General features: G+C 33.7%; 1 protein-coding gene across 2 annotated transcripts in view; it reads right to left on the reverse strand.

The window, feature by feature from the left end:
• The window catches only part of PHF20L1 (PHD finger protein 20 like 1), a 77004-nt gene that overhangs the window by 44331 nt on the left and 5726 nt on the right, over positions 1-26947 (reverse strand). The window contains exons 3-8 of one of the 2 annotated variants that reach the window (XM_032468128.1): positions 14491-14662; positions 14262-14346; positions 10562-10650; positions 10238-10315; positions 5790-6003; positions 5087-5212 (exon numbers count right to left, since the gene is read on the reverse strand). In XM_032468128.1, coding sequence (XP_032324019.1) covers positions 5087-5212; positions 5790-6003; positions 10238-10315; positions 10562-10650; positions 14262-14346; positions 14491-14662 — 764 coding nt within the window. The remainder of the gene's footprint in view (positions 1-5086; positions 5213-5789; positions 6004-10237; positions 10316-10561; positions 10651-14261; positions 14347-14490; positions 14663-26947) is intronic. The other variant, XM_032468127.1, reaches the window with a different exon arrangement.

Here is a 26947-nt window from a genome sequence, read left to right on the forward strand (position 1 = left end):
AAAAATCTAAGGTTTAGATTTTTTAACACTCATAATATAGGCTTTGTCTATACAACTGAAATAAAATATAGAATTAAGATATAATAAATTCTTCCAAATACTAGAATATAAAATTTTTGTTGTTGTATTATTAGCTAAAGACTTACTCCCAATTTTTTATTTCACTTGGATCCTTTAGCCTAAGCTTTACAGGTGTATCTCTATACCCAGTGGTAGCTTATCTTCTTACAAAAGTGGTGAAAACACAGATAGATGCCTTTTATGTTAATAGAATAAAGAGTATAGGTCCTTCCTACAACATTTGCTCTTAATATTATAGCCTCATTCTACAACTGATGTAAACAATCGATGTAAATCTATTATTACTAAGTAGTAAATCGATATAAATCTACAACTGATGTAAACAACTGATGCAAACAATTGCTGTAAACAATGATGTAAACTGGAAGTTCCAGTTTCCTCCAATGTACACCACTAATATTCAATTTTAGAAGACAATATTTTATCTGGAATATATTTAATTAGCTTTACAAGACATTAAAACTGCTTTAATTTAGAAATTAAAGGCATTTACTTAGTCAAGATTCTTTGCTAAGCGCCAGATAGGTACCTTCAATGGTGCCAAACTTATAACCCTTGTTCACATCTGTTTCTGTTTATGGCCACCGTGCACATAAAAGGTCACCAAATATCATTTTTGTGTCATTTCAAAGTTGGCCACACAAAACCCTGGCTTCAAAGGAAGCACGTTTAATGATCAACAACATAATAGTAAGCTCACTTCAGCAATTATACCACCTATATTATGGAAGTTATCTACAGCATATTTAATAGAAAAAAGGTGCCCCCAGATGCCACATAACTTCGAGTTACCCCTGTGACAATATCTAGACCTTTTCAGGTAATTATCTCAAAGATGTTACAGAATCTAAGTAGAAATACAAATATTACAATTGTATTCTTAAATAGTACTAGAGCCAACTGTTAAATCGGGCAAAAAACACTTTTCCTTTACTAATAATAAAGTTGAATAATCTACCGCTGAGAATTGTAGTTTAAAATAGAAAAGGCTGAGCATAAAACATGATTATGATACCTCAATGACTGCCATTAAAACTGCCATTTGGTGCAGTCTGAGATAAACCACACTGTCCAAGTCCCACACAGTATCAAGTGTAGGTTTAAATGGGGGGGGGGGGGGGGGCGGGGAAGACCCAATGTATAAGTAATTTTACAAAAATAGTTTATAAATCATAAATTCAATCCTTACTAAAATAACTTCTGAACATATTTTCAGATGACTAAAAAAGATGTAGCATGAACTATTCCTTTAACATTTAAGACTGCATTCACTAGGTTTTCCTTCTGTAGCTAATACTTCTGAAAATCAAAACTACTGAAAATAATTAGGAAGTCAGGTTCTTCTTTTGCAGGGAACTGAGTAGAGTCCCTATTTCTAAGGGGCATTCAAATAGGACAAACATTCGCTATTCAATCTACTAAATGTCTTACATTGTTTTGTTTCCTTTCACATAAGCTGTAGAAATACTTTTAAATCTCATCAATAGATGGAGTAGATCACAAACTACAAAAATAAAAATAAAGTAACAAAAGTTTTAAAAAAAATAATTCATCCATACTACATGAATTTAAATTAAGATATTGTAGACCCAATTAATTAAAAGTGATTCCCACTTAATGGTCTGTGAAAGAAAAATAAAGCATTATAATGTTCTTATTAAAGTAATGGGGCATTTAATAAAAACTACTTAAAATTAGATTAGAAAATACAATACTTGGTAGCTAGTGAACTCAAAAGCCTCAAACATGTTCAATAAAAAGCTTTCCATACTTTATATACAACACCAACTTACAAAAGAGTTACCAAATAAAACAAAAAAGGGACAAAAAAATTTTATATGCCCTTGAGGAGATGACTCTGACTACTGCTGCCTTAAGAAGCAGTCGAAAATCTGTTATCTTGGTCTGCTAACATTCTGGGGAGAAATGCAATATCCTTCAAAAATAAGTGGAATTAATTGCAAGGAAATAAATACAAATAAAATTAATTTTAGTTACGTGCAAGTATGTATGAATTATAAATATATTACTAATAAGTCCTCCTCCAAAGAATATTATCTATAGAGTAAACATCTTAACAGAATGTATTATGCAGTTTCAAGAAATTATTTAAGTATCAGGTGGAAGTAGAATATAAAATTTTCATGAGTCCCAGCCACAGTGATAACTTCCCAATAGTCTCCTTCAGCTATAAAATATACAGCTGGTCTCCTGCTGCCAATAGGAATAAACAGAATAGAAGCCAGAGCATCTTGGAATGGCAATGGGGAGGAAAGACAGCAAAGAGGTTAAATTCATGGTCTACTTTTCACCCAGAGATTCCAAAGCACAACATCCCTGCTGAGATCAAGCGCCAAATATTCTTTGATATTATTATCAATAACATTTTACTGGCCAATTTAACCCTCTGGGTTTTTTTTTTAATTAGGTTTTAAATTCCTTAAGCTGTACTAACATCTAAATTGGCTAAACATCCAGGCACTCCTAGAACCACTACAAACAATGTACCAACCGCTGATGTTTCTTTTACTCTCTGACAACCTGTATTTTAAAATCTACTCAGTCTGCTTGCAGTTTGCTAGGAACTTTGTCCCAAAGTATGGGAACTCTTGATTCTCTCTGTAAAACTGTTTGTTCTAAATCAGTATGTGTGAAGTATATAACTACCAGTAAGGTATATGACATAATGAAAAATAAGATTCTAGAAGAACACGTATGTACTATGCAATAATAATTTCATGTCTACTTATTTGAAAAACTTGAAAAAAGCCATCCTATACCATTCCTTATTTGGAAGTCAGGTTTAGAATCTCCATAGAGTGTATATGTGGAAAAGGGAACAGAAAGAGAATGAATAAATACATCAATTAAATGTATCCAGTGGTTGGTCCACTTATTTCTTGTTAAAACTATTTAAAAGATAAATAAAATGGTGTGGGGACAAATACATCAAAGCAGGCTGAGATGCTGCCATGATACCAGCCTCTTCCTCTCAGTAGTAAAGGGACAAAAAGACACGTATAAGCTTGATAAATTTAAAATACACCATAATTCCGTAACAAAACTGCTATTTTACATTAGCACTCATCTCTTTTTATGGTCTACAAACAAAATTTACTGTACAGAGGTGAGCCCAAGTTTCAACCATCAAAGACAATTTTAAAATATCTATTATATTTTTGCATGAGATAGTTGTAACATGAAATAAAAAACAGATGCAGAAATAAACTATTAAAAATTAACATACATTTAAACCTTCTGAGTAAATAAAGGGAAAAAACTATAACGGTTTCATATTTGTAAAATCTTATGTTTTCTACTGCTGCCAAAACTATTACTTGCTGATTTGAGATCCCCAAAGGAAGGTGAAGACAAAGTCCCTCCACAGAAGGCACAGAGTGTGACTAAAGCAACCAGTATCAGAACTGCCTTGAGGTTCGTGGTAAAATGTTTTTTTGCCCCACTACTGTCTTTTCAAGGCCATCGGAGATACTGCATCATTGTGGACTGAGCTGTTTTCTTACTTTACTTCTTTAAATGTTGAGCTTGAACTTCTCAGTAACACACAAGTAAGAGTATACTGACTGAAACTAAACTCAAGATTATCCAGATTGTAGGAAAGATCATGATGCCGGTAAGCTGGCAGCTGCAGTGTCAGTGTCATTTCCATCTTCCTTGATCCTGGTTCCCTCAAATAATGCTGTTTCAATCTTGGTATCACAGGAATTAGAAGTACTATTTCACAGTACGAAACACTGGGTTCCATTACTCTACGGCAAAACTGAAGTCTCAAGTTGTCATAGTAATAATCATTAGGACAACATTTTGGCTCTTTCCAAAGCTAACAGTTTCCAAGGAAAAGGTGGAATGGAAATGGGTAAACTGATTTGAAATATTTCCTGTCCTGAGGCCAAATATCTCCTTTATCAGTTTAAAGGCACAAAAATAATATGAACAAACGGCAAGACTAAGTATTCTCACTTGCTGACACCAATCATAGCTACTTACATGAATACTACAATAAAACTGGTTCTAAAGAGCCCTCGGCTGCAGAACCACCTTTCAGCAAGCTTACACTCTTTAGAAAATGGTCAAAATGTTTAATTTACAGTTCTTCTTGGATCTGACAATGAAATCAAGCTTTTTGAAATTATTTAAAAGAATGTCACCAAAGGTTTGCATAGCTTTATTAGGCCAAAGGCACGAAAAATCATTTGTCCTTAAAATAAGAGCATATAACTGAATATTAGTAAAAGTACTTTAGCTCCCATTTTAACATATCTGAGAATAATACAATATATTCACAATTTTTTTAGACTAGAATCATTAGGCTGAACAGGCCCTGGAAGTGATGGGACCTAGTATGACTGGCTGCTTCTTCTATGAACACTAACCAGGCTAGAATTTCCAGTGTTTTTCATAATTCTAGTACTTTATTTCCTAAATTACAACAAGTCACAGAGAAATAAGCCCAGATTCTAGAGACCAACCTGAAGATAAGGATAGAAATTTTAGAAACTTATAGAATTACTTTTACATTGGGAATTAACAGAATCAGGAAATGAATTTAATTCGGTATTCATCTTTCCAACCATATATGGTACCCTCCTTAATGGGACTGGTCAAGAGTAAGAATGTTTAAGATGCAGAACCTCAGATATTATGTCACAAGTTGGCAAAAGCAGATAATTCAATTCTTAGAGAAACTACTCCTACCACCAACGTGATTTTAAACCTATGGGATTTTGTAACATTTGACCCTACAGGCCCTCACAACATCCCTGTGAGGTAGGTAGAAGACACGTGATACTCTTCACATTTTACAACAGGAAAAGCCGAGGTATTCAAAGATGATGATCTTGAAGAAACAAAGCAACTATCTTTCTTATTAATCAGTTTAGCTATACTAAACCAAAAGATACATTTTCCTTTATTAAAAAACAAAAACAAGCTACTCAAAAATCAAACCCTCCATTCCCCGCAAGAAAGAATCATTGTAGTTTACCAGTAATCTTGTTAAGTCGAGCTCTCTTTGCCTGAAATGAGTTGCCTTGATTATTTTTCCTCTTGTTTGATAATGTGCTCTCTGGCTGTGGAAAGACCATCTTTGGAACGTTCTCTACATGAAGTCCTACTTTTAATAGAATATATATATATATGAGAGTTTATCTAGAACCCAAAGTTAAAACACATGAATTTTTTTAATAGAAAAGTAGTAAAAATGCTTTGCACTTAATTTTTCTTAATCTAGAGCTTGACATAGAACTTTAAAAAATCACAAATCTCCCCAGACCAATATATTAGAAATAAGAAAACTACTAAGCAGTAATGCTTTAGGAAAGAAATGACGTACTGCTTTTTTCCATATTATATATTAAAATACATGCAGAAGCATTTAAATGGTTAAAGAATATAAAACAAAAACACACAACATAATCCCAAAACCTACTATCGAGAAGTTACAAATCAAAAATTCAACTCATTTCTATTCAAGAATATGGAGGGCATCCATTATCAAGTACTCATATCAGACCATGAAACTTCAGATCTGTAAAATGCTAAAAAAGTTAACCACTGTATTATACTAGGGGAAAAAAGCCTCATAATTTAAGTATCTGTTCAAATTACAGATAGCCAAAGGATTTGACTTATTCACTATCTAAGTTTACCACTGCCATAAGGAATGAATGTAAGAACATATTTTGTACCAAATGTTTCACTAGATGTGGGCAGATCTTCCTTCTTCTCAATTTCTGGTGTGGCTATAGTGGTTGAAGTTTCTTCCTTTTTTGAAGGTACTTTAAACCATTTTCTCTCATCTTTCTCTTTATCTTTATTGCTGTTAGCGCTGGTTCGAGGTTTGTTCCCTGTTTTATTCTTGGCTGCAGCTGCAGCAGCTGCTTTGACTAAAGCTATCCAATCCTCCAAAGGAAAAACACAAAACATGTGAAGCATTAAAAATTAATTAAAATTTAATTACACTAATGAATAAAAACGTATCACATTTTCAAAGCTACTTTCACTCACATGCACACAAATATAAAAATTAAATTAACTGTATTTACAAAGTAAATCATCAACATGGTAGATTATCAAATTCAATAATCTAATTGGTTGTATAACCTTACATAAAATAGGAAAACAACAAATATTTCTTTGATAGAGTAAAATCTAAAGTAAGAGAAAACCTATGACAAATGTGTAATACTAAAAGACATTCTACCTTAGTATTTTAGGGTTTAAATGCTGAATTATGTTTCTTTTCTGTAATGCAACAGATCATAAAAGCAGTAAGAGAAAAACGCTTATGCTGTAATTGTGGAAAGATTAAAAGAATCTGGCCCTCCCTATCCTTGGGTTCTGCCAACCAACTGTGGACCAAAAATATTTGGGAATATTTCAACCAAGTGTGGATCAAAAATATTTGGGGGGAAAAATTCCAAGAAGTTCCAAAAAGCAAAACTTGAATTTCCCATGCTCTGACAACTATTTACACAGCATTTACACTATATTTACAACTATTTACATAGTATTTACATTGTATTAGGTTTGCAAGTAATCTCAAAATGATTTGGGAGGATGTGCAGAGGTTATGCGCAATACTATGCTATTTTATATAAAGGACTTGAGCATCTACAGATTTTGGTATCCGTGAGGGTCCTAGAACCAACCCCCTGCAGATAATGATGGACAACTGTATTTCCATTGAGCAAATTACTTTTCTTTATTAGGAAGAAGATACCACTCAAAGTAAGGTCAACTTCATAGAAATCAAAATATGATTTCATTATTCTTTAAAGCTTTTAAAGTATAGATACCAATTTATCACAACAGCTTAGTATTATCAGTAAAAGAAAAGGCTACTTGACTTGGCCAAGGTAAAGTACACACTGTAAGGCTCCAATTTAATTTCCCTCCCTCTACAACTTCCTGGGTCTGTGTTAGCTACCATTCTTCTGAAGTACAAATATTTATACTTTCTGTGTTAATTTTTTTAGTTTGTGGTTAAATAATTTTTACTGTCTTATTTTTAACTAAAAATGCTTATTGTAAAAATTATGGAAAGATGTAAAGAAGTGGTATTAACACTTAGATTTTCACAATCAAAAGATTTTTTTAGAACTAATATTTATAGTATCTCTAGAGTTAATCTTCCACTGAGGCCACTAAGCTATCAGGCCACTGATTCAGATTCAACCAAATTGTGTATACATTAAATTCTTTGTCCAAGAAACTAAAAACAATTTCACAACATCAAATGCACTTAATTCACAAGTTATATTAACATAGGTCATTAAGCAATTCGAGTTGATGGCTGCTGTGTCTTGAAAATACAAGGTAAGACAATAAGCTATTAAAAGAAAACAAACAAAATCTGTGTCTCTCTCTCCCCCATGACTGAAACAAGCTGAAAACATCATGTGACTGCACCTAGCACATTCATTCACCAACTTTCTATTGAATACCCCATTACATATGCCAGAAAACATGCTACTCATTCATGAGGCAACAGCTGATAAAAGATGCTAGCTGAAAACCCCAGGAACCCACTGGCCTGGAATGATCACATCTTTGCTCCTAACTATGAGACAATGTGAGAGGAGAGACAGTACAGAATAAACACAATATTATGGGAGAACAACAAAATTTAGACTGATGAGAAAGACTAACGGAACACTTCAGGGCAAATGACAGATGAGTTGAACCCTGAAGTAGGAATCTGCTAGGGAAAACGGCAAAGGAAAAGCAATAGGCACTCCAAGCAAAAGGAAAGCCATTAACAAAGGCATGGCAATCAAAGTATATACTAATGGGAAAGAGGAGTTTAAGGTCAAGGAATAATCTGGGTGGCTTCAAATATTATAGCTAAATTGAGCCTTGAGACTAACATTTAAGTAGGAGGAAGAAAGCAACACCGCTGAAAAAAGACATAGAGCCATCAACAAAGTAGAAAGAAGAGTAAGAGTAAGTACAACCAGACAAGCAAAGGAAACTGCTAAATTCAGCAGAAATCATGTTTGCAGTCTTACTAAGAGCAGGGCATGTAATTCTGGATTCCACATTGAGGAAAATCTTAAGTTGTTAAGAGAAATGCTAAAAGATGCCAGGGGTAAATTCCAGACCCAGTTGTCTTCTATCTCCAACAAAGAGAAACTAGAAGAAAGAGATTCATGCTGCACCCTTTAGAAGTGAAATCAGACAAAACAGTTCCTGATCATACGACTTCTTAATCCTGGGCACCACTGCAGCTGCATGATTAGAGAGTTCACCCATTGTTTTGCTCTTTCATTTTTCCACCGGAAAGATTCACTATCAAAATTAACCGGTGTGATCCTTCCATGAATGAGAACTAAAGATATGTTTCAAAGTTCCCTGTAGATAACAGACTACTGCACCTATAATGAGCCCTGTTTGAAATCAGATCTGAGTTCAGAGTCACTCTGCATACTACGGTTGAGTGAGACTTTAGCTAAGTCACTCAATTCTCTAAATTCTGAATTCCTCAACTGTGAAACAGAAATAGCAGCTGTACCTCTGTCAAGGGATTTGCTATGAGAATCCAATAAAACAATGTACACAAAAAATGTTTTGAAAATAGTAAAACACCTTATGAGCCAATCTTTAACACCAGTGAGTTACACTGTAAACTTTTTTGTATCAGCATATGCTCAAGAAGAAAAAGAATAGGTAAGAAAAAAACTACAGGAAATTTAAAGAGCATTTCCATAGTGCCATTACTTGACTCCTCATCTTTTGCTGGTTTAGTAAAAGAAATTTTACTGTATATCTTCATAAAGGAATTCTCAAAGTACTCAAAATTTAGAAGACAGTATGGAAAGCCAGCGTCTCTGAGAACCACCGAAACAAAACCTGATTGTAGTACGCGTCCTACGTGAAAACAAGCCAAAAACTTGTTGGGAAAAAAGACATTCATAAAATGAGAGTATTTTATAAAAAACAATTCTAAAATGTTTCTAATGTGCTTGTAATTAACAATTATGGAAGGAAATGTAAATTAAAGGAACTATACCGTCACATACTTTTCTTTTCGTAGTTTGTATTTTGACATTGTTTTTAATGTTAACATACAACACGGTCTGACTAGAATACTTATTAAAAATAAACATCCAATACGTCTAATAAACTAATTTTTACAACTTGTTTATTTACCACAAACCAAACTGGCTCAACGTCACTTTGGAAAACAATTAAGTTTTAAGGTTAGTCCCATCTCATAAACATCTGAATAACCAGAATAACAAAATAACAGTTTTAAAGCAAAAAAAAGTTGAGAATTTTAATTAAACAGGTAAAGTTCCCAATGTTTAAATCAATCTTTCTATGTGGTAACCAAGAAATCACACCACTGAATACTTAAAAGAACATTTTATTTATATATACAAGTAGGAAGACACAAAGCATTTTCTGATCTAAAGTATTTCCATTCTAAATTGCATTTCCAAAGTAATTGGGGGAAAAAAAAAAAAAACCTCTGCTCAAACTGATCACTTCAAAACTAAATTTTTGAAAACCTGGTCATTTAAAATGCTCATACTTTTCAGAAGATATCAAAAATATTTTTTTTAACTGTGGTAGTCTACATTCTAGATGTACACACTTGACTAGAACTGACCACATGACTTCAACACAGTTCAGGATGACATTTTTCACTGCACAGATTGCAAAAAATATGTAGCACATTTCCATAATAGACATTTTTATAGATCACTTTCAATTTCTTAAAATTAATTGTAGGTCCAGGTGCTGAAAATCCCAAATAACAGCAGAACATAAAAGAAAATATTCTTTTTACTGGCACCTTTTCTTTCCAGCATTTCAGGAAACATACTCAACCAATGGAATCATGGTTTTAACTTCATCCCAGATTCTCCTTCAAATGCTTACCGTTCATTCTTGCTTTGAGCAGTGACAAAGAATGCAATCCACTGCTTACATCATATAGCTCAGAAAGCCCTACCTGCAGCAGCCTACAGAGTGTCAGGTAAGCGCCTTTTGAAAGAAGATTAATGACCATGACTTACAGAAGAAAAGAAGAAGGTAAGAAACTCAGTATAAAATTTTATATTAAAAATTAACTTTCTAAATGATACTATATACCAGGAGAAACAAAACAGAATTAAAAAAAGGCACTCACCTCCCTTCCCATAGACTGGTTACACGCTCCAGCTGGGTCGATAGGACAACACCAGCTTAGTGGATGCTGGGATTTCACCTGGAACAGAAACTAGCGACCTGTAACTTCAGCAGGTCTAAAGCCAAAGAAGCACAAATCAAGTGTATAATTTATTTTACATTCTAAGCTGCTTTTTCTTGCTGCTATTTGGGGCTATCAGCACATAATCCTACAATTATTTCACTTAAAAAAATATATATATATATACACACATATATATATATTGATCAGTCACCATTCAAGAAGACATCCCTTGGAGCAGCTAGGAATGCTGAACACTCTTACCTGCCCCTTAGCATCCTCAGGCATGGCTTTAATGTGCATTCTTTTTAAACAACGAATTACTCCATCATAAAACTGAACTGTGAACGTTCCTGAAATAGGAGCGAGTCAGTACCATTAGAAAATATAATTCAATCTTACAGCAACACTTGACATTGAACAAGTAATACCCTGACAGAAATAAACACCCCATGACTGCAGTAACTGCACACATATACCCCTGCTGAAGACCCTATCAAGTTTATTGAGTTTATTGTCTCCTTCCCTGTAAAAAAAAAAACTGATTTCCCTTAAAAAGTACACACATTAAATCTTGCTAAGTTAGTTGTATATAATCCTGATTTTTATTGGAGGATTTTAAATTTTACTTTCTAACAATTTAAATAGACATTTAACATCAGGTATGCTATAATACACCTGAAAAAATAAAATTATTATTTACAAAAATGTATGCTATTTCTAAGAATTATCATTTACTCTCTTTGAAAGTTTCTTTCCAAATAACAGAGAGAAAGATCTGATTTACACAAAAATCATTTTCTCAGCAAAGGATTATTCCTTTGCAATATTAATTAACTGGCAAAAAAGAATTAGATTCACAGGCTTTTAAGCTAGAAAATACTTTCATATATCATCTGCATAAAAATCTTCCTGTTCAGTAAGAACACTGACCTCCAGGGAGGCTAAATGCTGTGTTCAACGGCAGCTAAGCGGCAGCACAGCCATTAACCAGCACCCCCGCTTCCTGCGCACTTCCCGCGCCCTTCCCACTACGCCACCCTGCTTTTAGGACTCAACATTCTGTTCATGTATTTACTTTGTCACAGATTTCATGCTTTCAAGTTTTTCTTTTTACTGTACTATCAGAAAACATATAAACTATGTAGATTTTATACTTATGGAAATTCCAATGTTTTTCTATCATTTCCTGTACAAATGAGAGCAGAGTGCCATTTTAAATAAACAGATACCTGACCTTTACAAAAGAAGTAGAAACAATAAATGTGTTAATTGGCATTACTGGCTTTGAAGCTGGCACCAAAGCCAATGAATCTTTGTACGAAGATTTTTCTTTTTTTTTGTAATTTGAATAACACCATTGATTTCATATCTTTTTATAATCAGTATGATTACAACATCACAGATATAAAGATCTAAGCCCAAGTTACAAAAAACACTGAAGAGCAAGAATGTGAAGACACTGGGAAGGCTGTGAGGATGACCAACCACATGGACCCTACAGGACTACCATTCCCGCCACTGTCCTCTTCCTTCTTCAACGTAGCGCTGGAGGGAGAGCAGGCTCCTTGCTAAGCCGACTGCGCATTCATCCCTCCCTGCCGCTGCTCACTCTGCTTCCTCTGTTGTGATGCCTTCCTCCTGTACTAACTCCAACCCATTCCTCAAGGATCAGCTCTTCAAACCCCACCTATAACATGAAAACTTCCCTGAGCGCTCCTGTCTACACTGATTTGCCCCTTCTCTAAGACATATTACATATGCCTTATACATTCCATTATACTACAGCTAAACATTCACACTTGTGAATTTTGTTTAGCTTTTGCAGTGAATGGAAAGCTCTTTGAGGGCTTCTGATTTTTGGGGTTTTTTTTTTATTTCTTTTTGGGAGGATGGTGGCAGGCAGGCAGGGGCAGGCTCATCCATCACATGGGACATACAGAAAAATCACCAAACTAATACCTCCCATGGCGATTTTTAAAAAACAAGTTATATCTGCCAATACTTCACTAAGGGCTTACTCAAACTACTCCTGAAATGGCAGAGATTTCAATCAGTAACATCACTCTCCCACTGACGTAAGCTTCAATTTCCATATTACCTGCCCATGAACAAATGGGACAGATAGTATAAAAAACAAGGATGGGTTGTTTCTGAGTACGTTGCATGGGTGTGTACGCATGTACTCATATATACAGACTCCTAAGAAGCTTTAATGGTGGAAGAAAGGTCTCAAAGCTCCACACATTTAGCGAAATCTCTCTTAATTAAAACAGAGAGCGTTGTTTAATTTTGCTTTGTTTTGTTTTGGGTGGATCCCATTACCCAACGAAACTGATTCACTACTTCTTTTCCTTTCAAAAATTTACTAATTGCCTACTCTGTTCGAGGCTCTGGACTCGACACCTGGGAAGCCAGTGTGAGTAAGACATGAGAATAAGACCTCCATAACATGGTTCTCCAGAAGTTCAAGCGCACAGTAATTTAAAGGCCCCACTAGAAAAAGAGAAGTAACCTACAAACTTAACAACCGAGAGACGTCCCTTGGGTGACTAGTAATAAAATCACAGCCTTATTTGTTATTTCAATTAATAAAACAATACATTGGACTAAGTTTTTGTTTTGTAAACAGACAACTCTGATTTACTTTTTTTACACCTAACATTCTTTAATATATGCCTTTTTAAATGTTTTCCTCTTCAATCTTCTCTTACCTCTTAATTTTTCTCAAGTTTGTTGTTAGTTTAAATTCTCAGCTTAAATCCCTTCCATGGATCCCATCACCTCCAAATAAAACTCAAATTCTTTAGCAAGACTACAAGTCACTTCATACACCACCCCTTGCTCCTCCATCCTCCTCTTCTGCTTTCTCCATTCAACCTTTAAAGGAATCCTTCCCTCCAGTCACATCAAAGTCTTGCAGGTCCTTAAAAAACAGCAGGCCTCTCTTTTATTCTTCTGTATACACCATTTCTTCTGCCAGAGAAAACCTTTTCATCCCTCCTTTTCTAGCTAACTTGTTTGTCTTTTAAGACTCAGTTTAAAGGAAGTGTTCCCTTACTTAGGTTAAATGCTCTTCTTGCAAAGAAGCTGTCACTCAATGTGCTTCTTTAGTAAAAAGAATGAATGAGTGGTCGAGTTTAAGAAATAATTATAACTGAAAATGAATGCATTACTGACCTACAAGTATTTCATAACTGTTTTAAATGAGATTTTAAATATCAAATTTAAAAATATTTTAAGCATGCTTCCAATTTTAATTTAAATATTAATCTTGATTCCTTTCCAAATTAATCAGTCTACCATTTTTAAAATTCATTAACTGTCCAACAGATTCTCTCATTTTATGCCACACTAACATACCTGATTTCTGTGTTACTTTCAACATTTCTGGTAAGTTCAGTAGCTTTTGCTCCATATTAATATTAGATACCACAAAAGGCTATTAGGAAAACTAACTCTCAGTTATCTACAGAAATTAAGAAAAAAGGGGCTGGGAAAAGATGCAATAAAGGAAATCCACAAACTGATAAAGTTCCATATTCTTTCCCCAGAAAATATTGTGCTATATTCCACTTTCAACTCGAACTGATTTGAATCTTCCTCTATCTTTAGCATACAGGTTGAGATGTTCATAAAAATAATTTAGCCAACAAACTGGGAACAGAGAAGTAGCAATAAAATGTATATAACATAAGCCTGTGAACTGAAAGCTGAAAACTTTTATCCATTTACCTCTACTAATTTACAGTTTATTTAGGCAGTGTATTATGTATCATCTTATTCTCTACAATATATAGCAAATTAAGTACTCCTAAAAAAGAATATTAGAAAATTCATTAAGAATAAAACAAAGAGAAGTAACAGCTGTATGTAACAATTACATACATCAATTTAAATTAGAAAGATAGTTAAATTTTACTAAAAATCCCATTTTAATTCTCAGATCATTTCAAACACATACCTTCTTTGTTAATCGCCTCAATCTTGGCAGGGTAATAGCGACAGTCTGTCCAACGAGCGAGAACTTCTTCTCCAGCTTTAAAATCCTATTTTAAACAACTTTTAAGATCAATGCCATGTATAATAAACAAGCATTTCCTTAACAAAAAATAAGCTTTGTAAAATTTAATACAATTTCTTTTAAAATATATTATTACAAATCTGGCAAACAGAAACGGTTTGCTACTTACAAAGAAATCTTCCTCATCTTTTAGCCCTTCTTTTCTTAATGCAGGTCTCTCAAGGGGTCGCAATCTATTGCTATCCCAGTAAATCCATTCATCATAACGATGACTCCAGCGCTCAAAATGGACCAACATCTTGCCCTCCTCATAGTCAATTTTTTCAATTCGTGATGGATACCTCAAAAATAAAAAGAATCTTCGTATCAAGAGAAAATTCTTACATTCGTTTACATAAAGTATTAACTGAAATACTGCTTACAATTACAGCCATAAACAAAATACGGATCCATATTTTTAAACTACTCAACCAACAAAGTTTGCTTTATTCTTTGTCTTTTCTTCTCAATGACTGTTTTCAAGATCTAATGAAGTAAACAGTTGATACACTCCCAGTGGAAACACAAATTATATAATTTATAATATAAATTGTGCTGTCTTGGAAAATAATTTGATAACATGCATCAAGAGCCTTAAACATATTCCTACCTTTTGACCCAATAATTCCAATCCTGGAACCATATATACAAAACATTTATAACAAAAAAACAGAAACCATATGGTTAGAAAAACTGAAGACTGTAATTATAGAAACAATAGCCACTATATGGAATAGTATATAGATTTTTAATGTATACTTACAAAGAATTTATAATGTAGGAAAATGTAAAAAAATAGCACTATGTTCAGCAGAATAATAAGTATATAAAATAAATTTGTCTAGCAAAAAATATCAACATGTACATTTGTCTGTATATGGCATAAAAGTACTTTCTCTTTTCTATTTTTCTATACTTTCCAATATTTTGTGAGCATCTATGATAGTAAACTCAGCTAAACTTTAAATTTAAAAACATAAAAATAACATCACATTGTTCTGTCTTCATGTGTGCTGATTCTCCTACAATTAATTCCAAAACAGAAATCAGTTAACTTGAAACTTTCAACAAAAAAATGCCTCATCATTCCTAATGTACTGTATTAAATGTTCACAGCGACTCGGTATTTTTTTAAAAACAACATTAAATAACATTAAGAGCTCAACAGCAGCACATGGTAGATGACTCAGCCATGTAAGTTATCTCATGTTTTTGCTAGTTCTTGATAAATCTCAATTTTTAATTTTCCCTGTGGAATGAATGTAAGTTTATATTTATATTAAATATTCATATAAATGTAAAGCACAACACAGCTCATGTAACTTTGAAATTCAGGAACTGATTGCTACCTGCTTCACAGATCACTCACGTATTCAAGGCTTTTTCTACCCTCTAGGGCCCTGAATCATCCTCTGGCATGGCTTCTTTCCTTACTTTGGTTTAATGACACTGAACTACCTGGAATTTCCGCAAACACACCATGCTCTATCAAACATCTGTACTTTTGTACATCCTGTTCTTTCTGCTTAGACCTAAGTTCCCCTTTCCTTCCTTTGCATGTTCATCACACAAGACTTGGTTTAACACATAACCACCTGTGTGAAGACTTCCCGACCCCCTCCCCTGGTGCTCTCACCACACCCAAGTCATCGCAATCATCTCTGTGCAGGTTCCTGAACTGTGCTGTGGGGCTTGAGACGTTAATATGTGTGACACACACACAAAAAGGGTCCGGTGGTCAAATAAGCTACGAAAATACTGGATTAAATAAAGTTAAGCTGTTTTCTTTACTGAAAGATTTCTTGGTCCTGTCAACAAAACAGAAATCAACTATTCACTATTACCAAGCTATGTGACCCTTTCATCACAGATTATTCATTAACATCTCCTGAGATAGCAGAGATCTAAGGAACATGACGTTAGAAACTACTCCAACCTGGGAGTTTTCAGGAATAACTGAGTCATGCCCATCTCTGTGCCCCTAGCACCCAGCACAGTGACAGACACATGCTGGCCACCCAGGGAATGCTCGACATGAATGGGAAGGGACGCTGAAGAAAGAAAATCTGCACAGTTCTTCAGAACTAAGAAGGCTGTCAACTCGATTATAACCTTAAGTTAGATCGTCCTCTTAAGTCTTTTTGAGGGAGGAGATGTGTGTGAGGAAACATTCCGTTCAAGAAAAACATGAAAACATGAAAAGCTAGGGGATTAACCTACTCCCTGAGGTGGATGTGCTGACTCCACTCATCCAGAATCAGCGCTGTGATGCTTGTCTTCTGCAGTGTTGCTGTGATTTGTTTTTGCTGCTCTGGTTTTTAAAACAAAAAAATGTCAATAGTATTAAGGGAAGCCTACAAATAAGGTTGTCCTTTATTTTTCAACATTCATTAGCCACTTAACTACTATAAAAAGATTTCCTATCAATTATAAAAACTGATAAAATTTTTAACTTACGTGTTTATCATCACATCTTTTTGATTTTGAACAATCAGAGGTTTATTCTATAGGTTCCTTCAAATTCTAAACATACACAATTAAGTATACACAAATAAATGATAAGTTAAAAAGAAACATAATTAACTCCTAGCTTGGAGGAGCTTAGAATTAGAGAGACAGAAGCAGCAGAATATTGACCGAGAGTCCCATGTCTGCCAGCCTCTCTGTTCTTTCTTTACCAAATGTCAGCTGATTTTTACATACTTTTATCTCATTAGACCCTGGTAAGTATCCAAGGTATAGATAACATAGTCACCATTTAAAAGATGACGACTATCCAAGAATACACATGGTAGAGTATTCAAAGCCAAAGCTGACTGGCACAAAAAGCCTTTAGGGGAAATGGGATAAGGCCTGTATCAAAGAAATTATTCCACATACGGTAAACTGGTAAATACAGACATTATTTTTCTCTTCTTTGTGTCGACAGCTTTTATTTCTGAAAAACTATGAATATTGAGATGATCATACAGTAAGTTCTTTGGTAATGGCCCCGAAATTATGCTTTGACATAGAATGGGGTTAATGACATATTATACTAAAAGTATCTAAAAAGAAAACCAAACTTTTGTCAGAGTTGATTTGCTCATCAACAGATTTCCTAAGAAATTTAGTTCTCCCTGAAGATAGTGAGCAGTGGGATATTAACTTCATGCTAATTTTGACTTTGATTTCTCACTGCCATTAAACTTTTATTTTGCTAATTTGAACATACTTTTTTTTCATTGAAATATAGCTGACTTTATAAAAATTTTTACATAAGATGTTATTATTAATAGCTCAGAGAAAATTGGAGCATTCACTAAAGGTTCTCAGGAGGCATTATCTATGTTGGTCTTGGTGGGGAACTCCAAGGATTTAGACTTAATGAACATGGTACAAAGGTTAAGTGTGTACACAGAGCATAACTCACTTATTCAATCACTGTTCATTTACTTAAAACCATCATGTGACTTAGAGTTAAGCAATCAGCTGGACTACGAGGATTCAGAGACAAGTGGAATGTGGTTTTTGTCCTCAAGGACCTCAGAGATTGGAGGGACAACTGAAGGGAATAGTTCCCTTGGGCTAGACGACAGTAAAGTAAGTAAAGGAGAAATGTGGGACATCAGACTGGACTAGTCAGCGAGGTTCAAACTAAAGGGCTTTGGAACAGCGAACTAATGAAATGACCCTTCATTCATTATATTCAAACGGAATCCTGTAAAGTCTGTACTTAATCTGGTTATCAGTTACACCTTAAGAAAAATCCTAAAATCAAGATCTTTGCTATACATGTAAAGTGCACAAAATGGCAATTTAACATATAGTTCTACACAGTGAAATGATTTCTCTGTTCCAGATGGCCCACCATGATAATGCCTTAATACACGTAGTGAATAAAAAATACTTCTGAACAAATGTATTCACAAATGCCTCCAGATCATGAACCACAGCAATATGATTTTAATGCACGATTTATTTTTTACCATAGCTGTGTGAATAGAATGTAAGATTTTTCTTACCAAATTTGAAAGATGTAGTGATAATGTTTTTGTTATTTTTTTTTAAAAAGATGAATCATGGAAAGCTGTTAAGAGTAAAGAATAGTGATTAGGCTAAATCTCAGACATTTATAAATGATTTGGGAAAAGTTTTGAAAAGTAGGAGGGTTTCAGAGATGAAACAATTAGGGATAGTAAGAAAAGAAAACACCATATTTGGCATCTCTCCAGGGTTAAAAAGAAAGAGAAAACATAACCTCACTAGGACTATGATTCCTCGATGCCAAAATTCTACATAGAGCTGTATTACTCTTTATCATCTGCTACTGTAAAGTACCATAATATTTTCACTCTCTCTCTTCCCTAATGTAAATCCACTTGAATTGCATGCATTATTTAAATGATATTTACTTGTGTAGAAATTAAGGGACTGCCTCCATTGCTCTGGGCCTATCTTGCCCTCATACTTTTATACTTGAATCTTAGAGAACAGTTTACTCTCAGCAAACTTAGCAAGAAAAATAATCCATGCAAAATAGGTATTAGGTTTAATGGAAATAAATAGCATTCAGAAATACTGAGAAGACTCTACAATGGTTCTTGCTGAATTTAACAGCATTTTCATACATGCAATTAACTCTACTACTATAATCTCTCAATTGATTTCTTAGGACTCTTTCTGAATCAGTGTGGTCAAAATCCTCTAATGGTCAAGTTCAACTTTGGCTCTAACAACAGAGTACAACAAGGCCATTACCAAAAACAAAAATTACTTTCACCTTCTCTGAACTCTTATAACATTTTATTGCCTCATCTGATAATACGAGCATTTTAACACTGCCACTAGTGCCTCCCACCTATATAAAACTGTTCAGAGAGTAGCAAGATTTATGGATTCTGAACTAAACCTGTAATCCAGCATGAACCAGATACTGACCAACACTGAATATACTGTGTTGGTTCCTTATAATAACAACTCTTGAATGTTGTCAAAACACAAAGAGAAACTGAGAAATCTAAAATGGGAATTAGCATTACAGATGAATTACTATACTGGCTCACACTCAACTGCTTTACGCAGGCAGGTCCTGACTGACAGCTAGGTCAGGATTCCCCGAGGCTGTGTGAAAAAAAACACTGTGTTTGGTATAGACATGTATGGGTTTTCTCTTGTGGTAGGTAAGATTTCCCAACTTTAATCAGATTTCAAAGGGGTCCATGATCAAAAAAAAAAACTACAGGTGCTCCACAATCCTTGGAAGGAAAAAAAAGATGATGGGCATACAGGTATGCCAGACCTATAATCTAATAGATTAAAAACAAAATCCTTTTATATTCAATGTATTAACAGTAAGACAATTAAACATGATCTGAATTTAGGGAACTCATTCTGATTTATCACATAGTTTAGATTATCTATGTGATAATAGATTATCACATAGAAAATCTGATACACTCAGATTTTCACCTGTATTGATAAAGAACATCAACCGTGAGGAAATGATAAGGGAAATTCCTTGATACACTGATGAACTACAATCTACTGCACTTAAAGCCAAAGGACACAGTTGTTAACTACTCATTCATAGGTTACAATCCACCAAGCAAGGCCAGACATTATAAAACATTCTAAAGACTATCAGAATTCACTCCAGGATTTAACTAATCATTTGAATAAGTGCCATATTAATCAAAAAAGCAAAGTACTTTTAACTGACCCAATAAATTATTCAAATTATGCATTTTAAATAATAGTCCTTTTCTTGTTTATATTGATAAGACAATAAAATTTCTAATTTATGTAAATTTAAAAACTGACAATTCCTCATCCATTTCCTTTAAGAAAACATTAAGTTTCTAATTCACTATATGCCAGACACTGAAGTATGTATAAAGCTACAAGTAGAAATAACAATCACCAAACTCAAATTCAGCAGGGAGGGGAAAGAAAAAGAGAATCACATAAGCTAACACAAGTACAATATAATGTAACAGCCAGTAAGGATATACTATAGTAGCACACAGAAAGAATACCTAAATTAGACGTTCCCTTGGATAAAGTAGTTCTTTAATATTTAAAGGATGAAACACACTTGAAATATGACTTTAACATAATCTAAATGTAAGCAGAATATTCAGGAGTTAAAATTAATAATTCAAAACAGCTTTATGGATAAGAACTTCATAAGCAAGAAACTCTAACATGGTGTCGTAAAAAATGACTAAAACATATTAGGAGAACTAGAAATAGAGAACTTCCTTACACACAATTGTTAGAATTATTTGCCAAATAATAAAAATGTAGAATGGAGTCCAAAGCAAACATAATATTCTTATAATCTACTAACCTTTTAAAATTGCTGGCTTCCTGGAAACATTTTAAATCTACATTATGCTTTGTAATTTTCAAGTGTTTTCTCACCCATTCAATTACTGATTATAACTACGACCACTGTCACCTAATAATATTACAGTATTTTTAGGTGACTTGCTTGTAGGTATTGTATGTTAATTTGTTTCACACTTGAAGAAAAACACAGTGAAAACAAAACCCTTTTCATTAATTCAAATCTGATATTTCCAAATGAAGTATAAATACAGAAGAATCTAGAATTTCAAGAACATTCAGAGAATCGCTATGTACGTCAAAACCACATCTTTTCCAACACTGACGTCTAAGGATCTCGCCACATCACCCCTCAGGTCCTCTTTTCAGCCCATCCATTCCCAGACACACGTCGAATGTATGCTGCCAGACCACCCTGCTTCCTACCTGTCCACAGTCTCCGTAGCAAAGAAAGGGTAAGATAGGCGATAGCTACATATTTCCCTTTAGAAACTTGGGGCAGCCACCTTTCAATTAAGGTTTCATTTCAGTCACTGGATTTAAACCTCTGTTTCCCTGTATCTCCTCGGCACCTGCATCTCTTGCCATGCTTACATTCATTCATACATTCACTCATACCAGCAGTTCTACCCAAATCAAATGCTTCCAATACAGCCTCTACATTCACCACCATCTCCCATTATAAGAATCGATTAGACTATCAAAAATTCCTTTCCCATTGCACTAAAAATGCCACTACTATTCTACCCAAAGTTTACAATTTCATATAATTTGTTCAGGCTAAGATGACCAAACTCTTTATTATTTAATTCTGTCACAAAACTCCAAACTCTAGCAGGTTGCAGTCTATTCAGTTTCTATTTCTTAGTATTTAGTACTTAAAAATTATTTCAATACTACAGATAGTCTTAAATGCTAATATGCCTGTTGATTAAAGTTTAAAGAATTTACACTGAGTCCTTTCATTAGATTCTACTGTCTAAGAATAACTAACGTTCATGCTGTTATTATTAAAGCTAACATTTAGAAGTACCTACCATGTGGCAGAAACCGCCATAAGTTCTTAATGTGTGCTCTCTTGCTTAATCCTCAGAGAACCCATCGATTTAGGTATTATTACTGTTCTCAGTTATTAAGGGGAGGTCATAGAGGCTCTGAAAGTCAAGTTAACTTGCTCAAGTCAAAACAGGTAATAAGTGGTGGATCCCTGAACTGAGGTTTCTCTATCCCTAAAGAATGTGCTTCTGATTATTATATATTCTGCATCTTACAACAGATCATGTTTAGCTCTTGTCAAACTTAACTGCAGTGTTTCAAATATAGGGGGCTCTTTTATCAAGAGGTACTAAAAACAAATAAATACAATATAAAATCAAGTTATATTATCTGTTTATTTTTTCTTGCAAATTTAATTTTAATCTTCTGCTTCTGATACAAACAAAATACAAAGTTTTTTGTTAGCCCAGAAGGTATGAAAAGGTTTTATTATATTGTACAAAATAAACACCCTCCCCAATGTATAAAAAGACTAAGCAAAAGGCTCTTCTGTTTTATTATTAAAATGTCTCAAAAAAAGACACTGTACCTCAACTACACTTAAGTATGAAACATCACATTAAAAATGAAAGAGCCTAAGAAAAGAAAGTAGCTTCACTTACAGGTTTGACATTGTCATAATGTAGGAAAGCTGGGATATGATCTGTTACAGATCTAAGAAAAAACACGAAATTTAAAAATGAAATTAAATTTGCTAATCTAGTTTGATAAATATCATTCTATGCTTAGTTTTCAACCAGTAAGTCACAGTTCATTTGCGGTAGTGTTTTGCAATGGTAATCACATTTCAGAAAATTCCCAGAACTTTGGGGTTCATTCTTTACCAAACTCACCAAAATTCAATGAACTTTCCTAGGCACCTTTTATGAGTAAAAGGAGCTAAGCCTTGTATATAATTTATTTCACTTAAGTAGCTTATACTTCAGTACCTTACCTAACCATGATGTACTAGGAACATACTCATTTTTAATTGAAGAGGGTTGGTTTGTTGGCAATGAGAAAACAGACATTTAAGACACAATGAATATTAAATATCCACATGCTTTCTTTAATTTTAGTGCAACAATTCTCTCCAAGTTGAGTTAATTGTAATTACTGAAATAACATAACATTTACATACCAATTTCTAATTTAATAAAAACAAAATTTTTATGTGCTGACTAATGATCTGTAGGAAGTGGTAGTAGCAATGATCAACAGTTCTTCAAAATATAGTCATATAAAAAATACTAAGAAACTGAGACCCTTATAAAGAATAGCAAAACTCAGCTGCCTTTTCAATATCATGTACACTTCCTTTAAAAAATTATACTACTGATATTTAAAACATAAAGCCAGTATTTTCTTCCTCAGTTAAAAAAAATCATTAAAAAATAAAATTAAAAACCCTTAAGCATCTGCAGATACCAGTTCCATCTACTCAGCAAAACTAGAACTGTAAAACATTCTTTTGAGTCAAACTGACTACCACCACAGATAACTTATTTCCCAATTAGTGGATTTAATCAAGATAAAGGATTACCTAATGTGATGTGACAAGTGTAAAATCTCACAATACAAAATAATAATAATATTCAGCAGGAATGATGTAATGAATAGGGAGCTGGATGTGTGTGACAGGTGATGACTGAACTTCAACCAACTATCAGATAAGCAAATAAAATTGTCTTCTCTCTTGGTCCGATCCTTGCCATTACATGAATGCACACAAAGTACAGAACAATAAAATTCAATCCATGATTAACCATAACCAAGATAGCTTTTTTTTTTTTTAATAAAGCAACAAGAGCCTAACCCCTAACAACTATCCAGTCGGGTAGCACTGGAGACTACAGAAAGGGGAGAAAGAAATCTGAAGCACATCAAAGTACATGCAGGTCAATATATTCTATTCTACTGAAAAATAACAAAAAAAAAGATTTTTGGATCATGCATCACTTTGCAATGCCCATACTTACATTTTATTTCCTCTAACTAACATAAATAATTAAAGCAGACTATAAACTCAAAAAATAACCCTGGATATTTCCATTGCTGTCCACCTCAAAAACTTTTCTTCAGGTTAATAAGGTTAATAATTCTGTACAGTCTAAACCAGTGGTTCTCACATGTGATCCCCAGACCAGCAGCATCAGCATCACCTGGAAACTTGCTGGAATGCGCATTACTGGCCCCACCTCAGACCTGCTGAATCAGAAGCTGCAGGTGTTGGGCCCACCAACCTGTGTTTAACAAATCCTTCAAGTGATTCTGAGGCAGGCTCAAGCTTGAGAACCACTCGTATGAACTTCACCTGAATCACTTTCAGAACTATAGTATCAATGAACTTTGTAAGAGAACTAATTTGTTAGTGAATGGGTACCAAATGGTAAGTTAGTGAGTTAAAGAATCCTATTGGATAAATCTACTTTTTAAAGCCAATAGTTACGGTTCTAACTAATTTCAAAATTAAACAGTTAATGAAAAAGCATTTAAATGAGTGGGAGAGCAGGATGGAGAAAAAGTAACTACTTGCTCACTATCCTACAAATACTTCAAACCTCTGTATTTTTGTTCCCAATTATATTCACCTTTCTCCACCTTTTCCAACTCATTTTCTCTTCTTCTAGAGACCAGCAGTTTTGAGAAAGTACATGTGACTTCTAGTCCTTGCCTACCTTACTTATGCCTCAAATTGTTATTTACCTATCTAAAAGTGAGATTTAAAAAATCTGTCATCATCCCTGAATAGGTGAAAAGTAGATAAAAGAATCTGAGTTTCTAATTCAAGAAACCTGAAAGATCACCTAACATGTCACACCTTCATTTTAAAAACATTAAAGCAGAGAAGCAACTCTTCAAAGTCACATAGTTTATGGCAGAACAGCACCTAGGATCCACATTTTCTGACTTTCAGTTAAATTTACTTGTTTCAATATTCCTTTTCTCTTATCTTTTGAGAAAACTAGGATAAGCAAAAAATGTGAGTAGGTAAAAGAAAAAGCTCTATAAAAAAACGAATCAACATCATGGAAGGAAGAGTATTAGAGAAAGAACAATAAGGACAAACCAGGTATGTTTTAAAATAAATGTCTACTCTACCCCTATTTCTAATCTTGCTTTCAAAATTTGGGGGGTGGCGGGGGGGGGTGGAGAATTTTATCTTTAAGAGCTTATGGGACTTTCTTTTTCAGAAATTTTAAAAATTAAAGAACTAAAATGTCTGTACACTGGTGCAGACCTGTTTGATGATTATTAAAATGAGAGTTCACTTAGATCTTAGGATTCAAAACTTATGACTTTCTGAATAAAGAATCTAAGAATTTAAAAGCAAGTCTTATGGATTTCAATTTGAAATTCTCTACAGGCAGGGTCCTGACCATAGAAAGGTTAAGTTTTCTATGGCCATTCATAATACAGTTTTGGTATATAAATAATTATTTTGGTATATAAATGTGATTATACATTTTTCTGAGTCTACAGATGAAATTAGGTTTTCAAAGGTAGTTAGTGACTCAAAATAAGAATTAATACTCTCCACCTACATACAGATGCAAAAAAACGGAGCATATAAAAGGACAAAACCTTATTAAGCAAATGAATATTTTAAAAGTATTCACCTATGGTTTCCACAAATTCCAAGCTCATCTAATAAAATTTAAATATGCTTTCGGTTTTTAAGTCTGATCTACATTCTGCTTTTCAGAAGCACTCTTCCATTCCAAATATAAATCACATAACTTATCTCTGCTCATGTTTTCCTTTGAATAGCAAATCTAATCAGAAAAAGATAATCCCTTTTAATTCAGATAATACATAATTTTATTTAAATTAGAAATATTTGTACTTGCTACAATCTAAATGTCTTCAATTTTCCCACTCTACTAAAATTCTGTTCACGAACATTTTAAAAACTCACATTTGCAAATGTTCCATACAGTTCAAAAAACTCCAAATGTGTGGAAACAGCTTTTACCAATTCAAATTTATACTGTTCTATCAAACTCTGAACTTGGAGACATCTCCACATTTTTTAATCTTTCATTTTCCTTTCCTTTAGATCTAGAAGAGAATTAAATAGAAATATTCCAAAACAGGTCAGAAGAGCATAACTCATCTGAATGTTTTAAATTGATTCTGTAATTTCAAGTTTAAGAGTAACACCAGAGCATATTATTTGATATGTTTTATTTTCATAACTAAAATCACTTGCTGTATTTATTTTAATTTTAATCAAAAAAGTTAAATCAGTAGTCAAACCAGTTTGATGTTATCACTTTTCTTACTGAGCAATACTCAGAATGATTAGATACCTTAATATTTTCAAGGGTGGTTTGTAACCTATAAAACTCTTCAGAAGCAAGATTTTATTATCACCTTAAAAAGATGGTTTACAGAATGTTGCAGTGACATGATATCCCTTCTACACTCCAGGCTGTTCTCACATCAACACTAAGGCTACACTTAAAAACTTTTACACTTGAGTCTTTGGAACCTCAAAGGTCTATTTTTTCAACTCATTTACCTCAGTGCCTTATAATTATTATTTTGGATAATTTGAAGCAAGTTTAAATACATTATTTTACTTAATCCATAAAATAATTCTGTAAGTAAAAGCCAGTAACACTACTTCCATTTTACTGCTAAGCCCACCAAGTTCTAGGACTTACCCATATTTACACGATCAGAAAGTGACACTACGAATTTGAATCTGCCTCTTTCGTCTTTACAATCCACTTACAGTGTCTCAAACATAACTTCAACTCTGAACTTTCTCTCTTCCCAGACACATTCCTGTATCAACAACGTGTACTTATTTTCATTCTTACTGTGTTACTTAATTCAATAGATTATAAAGCTAATAAATATGTCCAGGTTTGGATGTACAGAGGCTGTGGTGGAAAATAGGATAGAAAATGGTTGATTGTGTTAGCTATAAAATTAGCATATTTGAAGTCTTTTAAATGACTTTTAAAGTAAAAGATTGTTGAGAAACAAATTAAACAAAATGTTTTAAGTGAAACTACAATTTTTTTTTTTAAAAAGCAACCCTCACTTCTCAGTAGGAATTAGGTTTAGTCAGTGTAGAAGAGACCCCGTTCTCCATACTAGAACTGAAGGTGACTGGGCTCTCAATGGCTTCTTGGGGCCTGCATTCATTAGTCCTGGTAAAGAATCAAACAACTAGGGCTTTTTGATGTAGGTTTAAAATCACTTTGAAC

This window comes from Camelus ferus, chromosome 25 (assembly GCF_009834535.1).
Source record: "Camelus ferus isolate YT-003-E chromosome 25, BCGSAC_Cfer_1.0, whole genome shotgun sequence".
NCBI lineage: Eukaryota > Metazoa > Chordata > Mammalia > Artiodactyla > Camelidae > Camelus > Camelus ferus.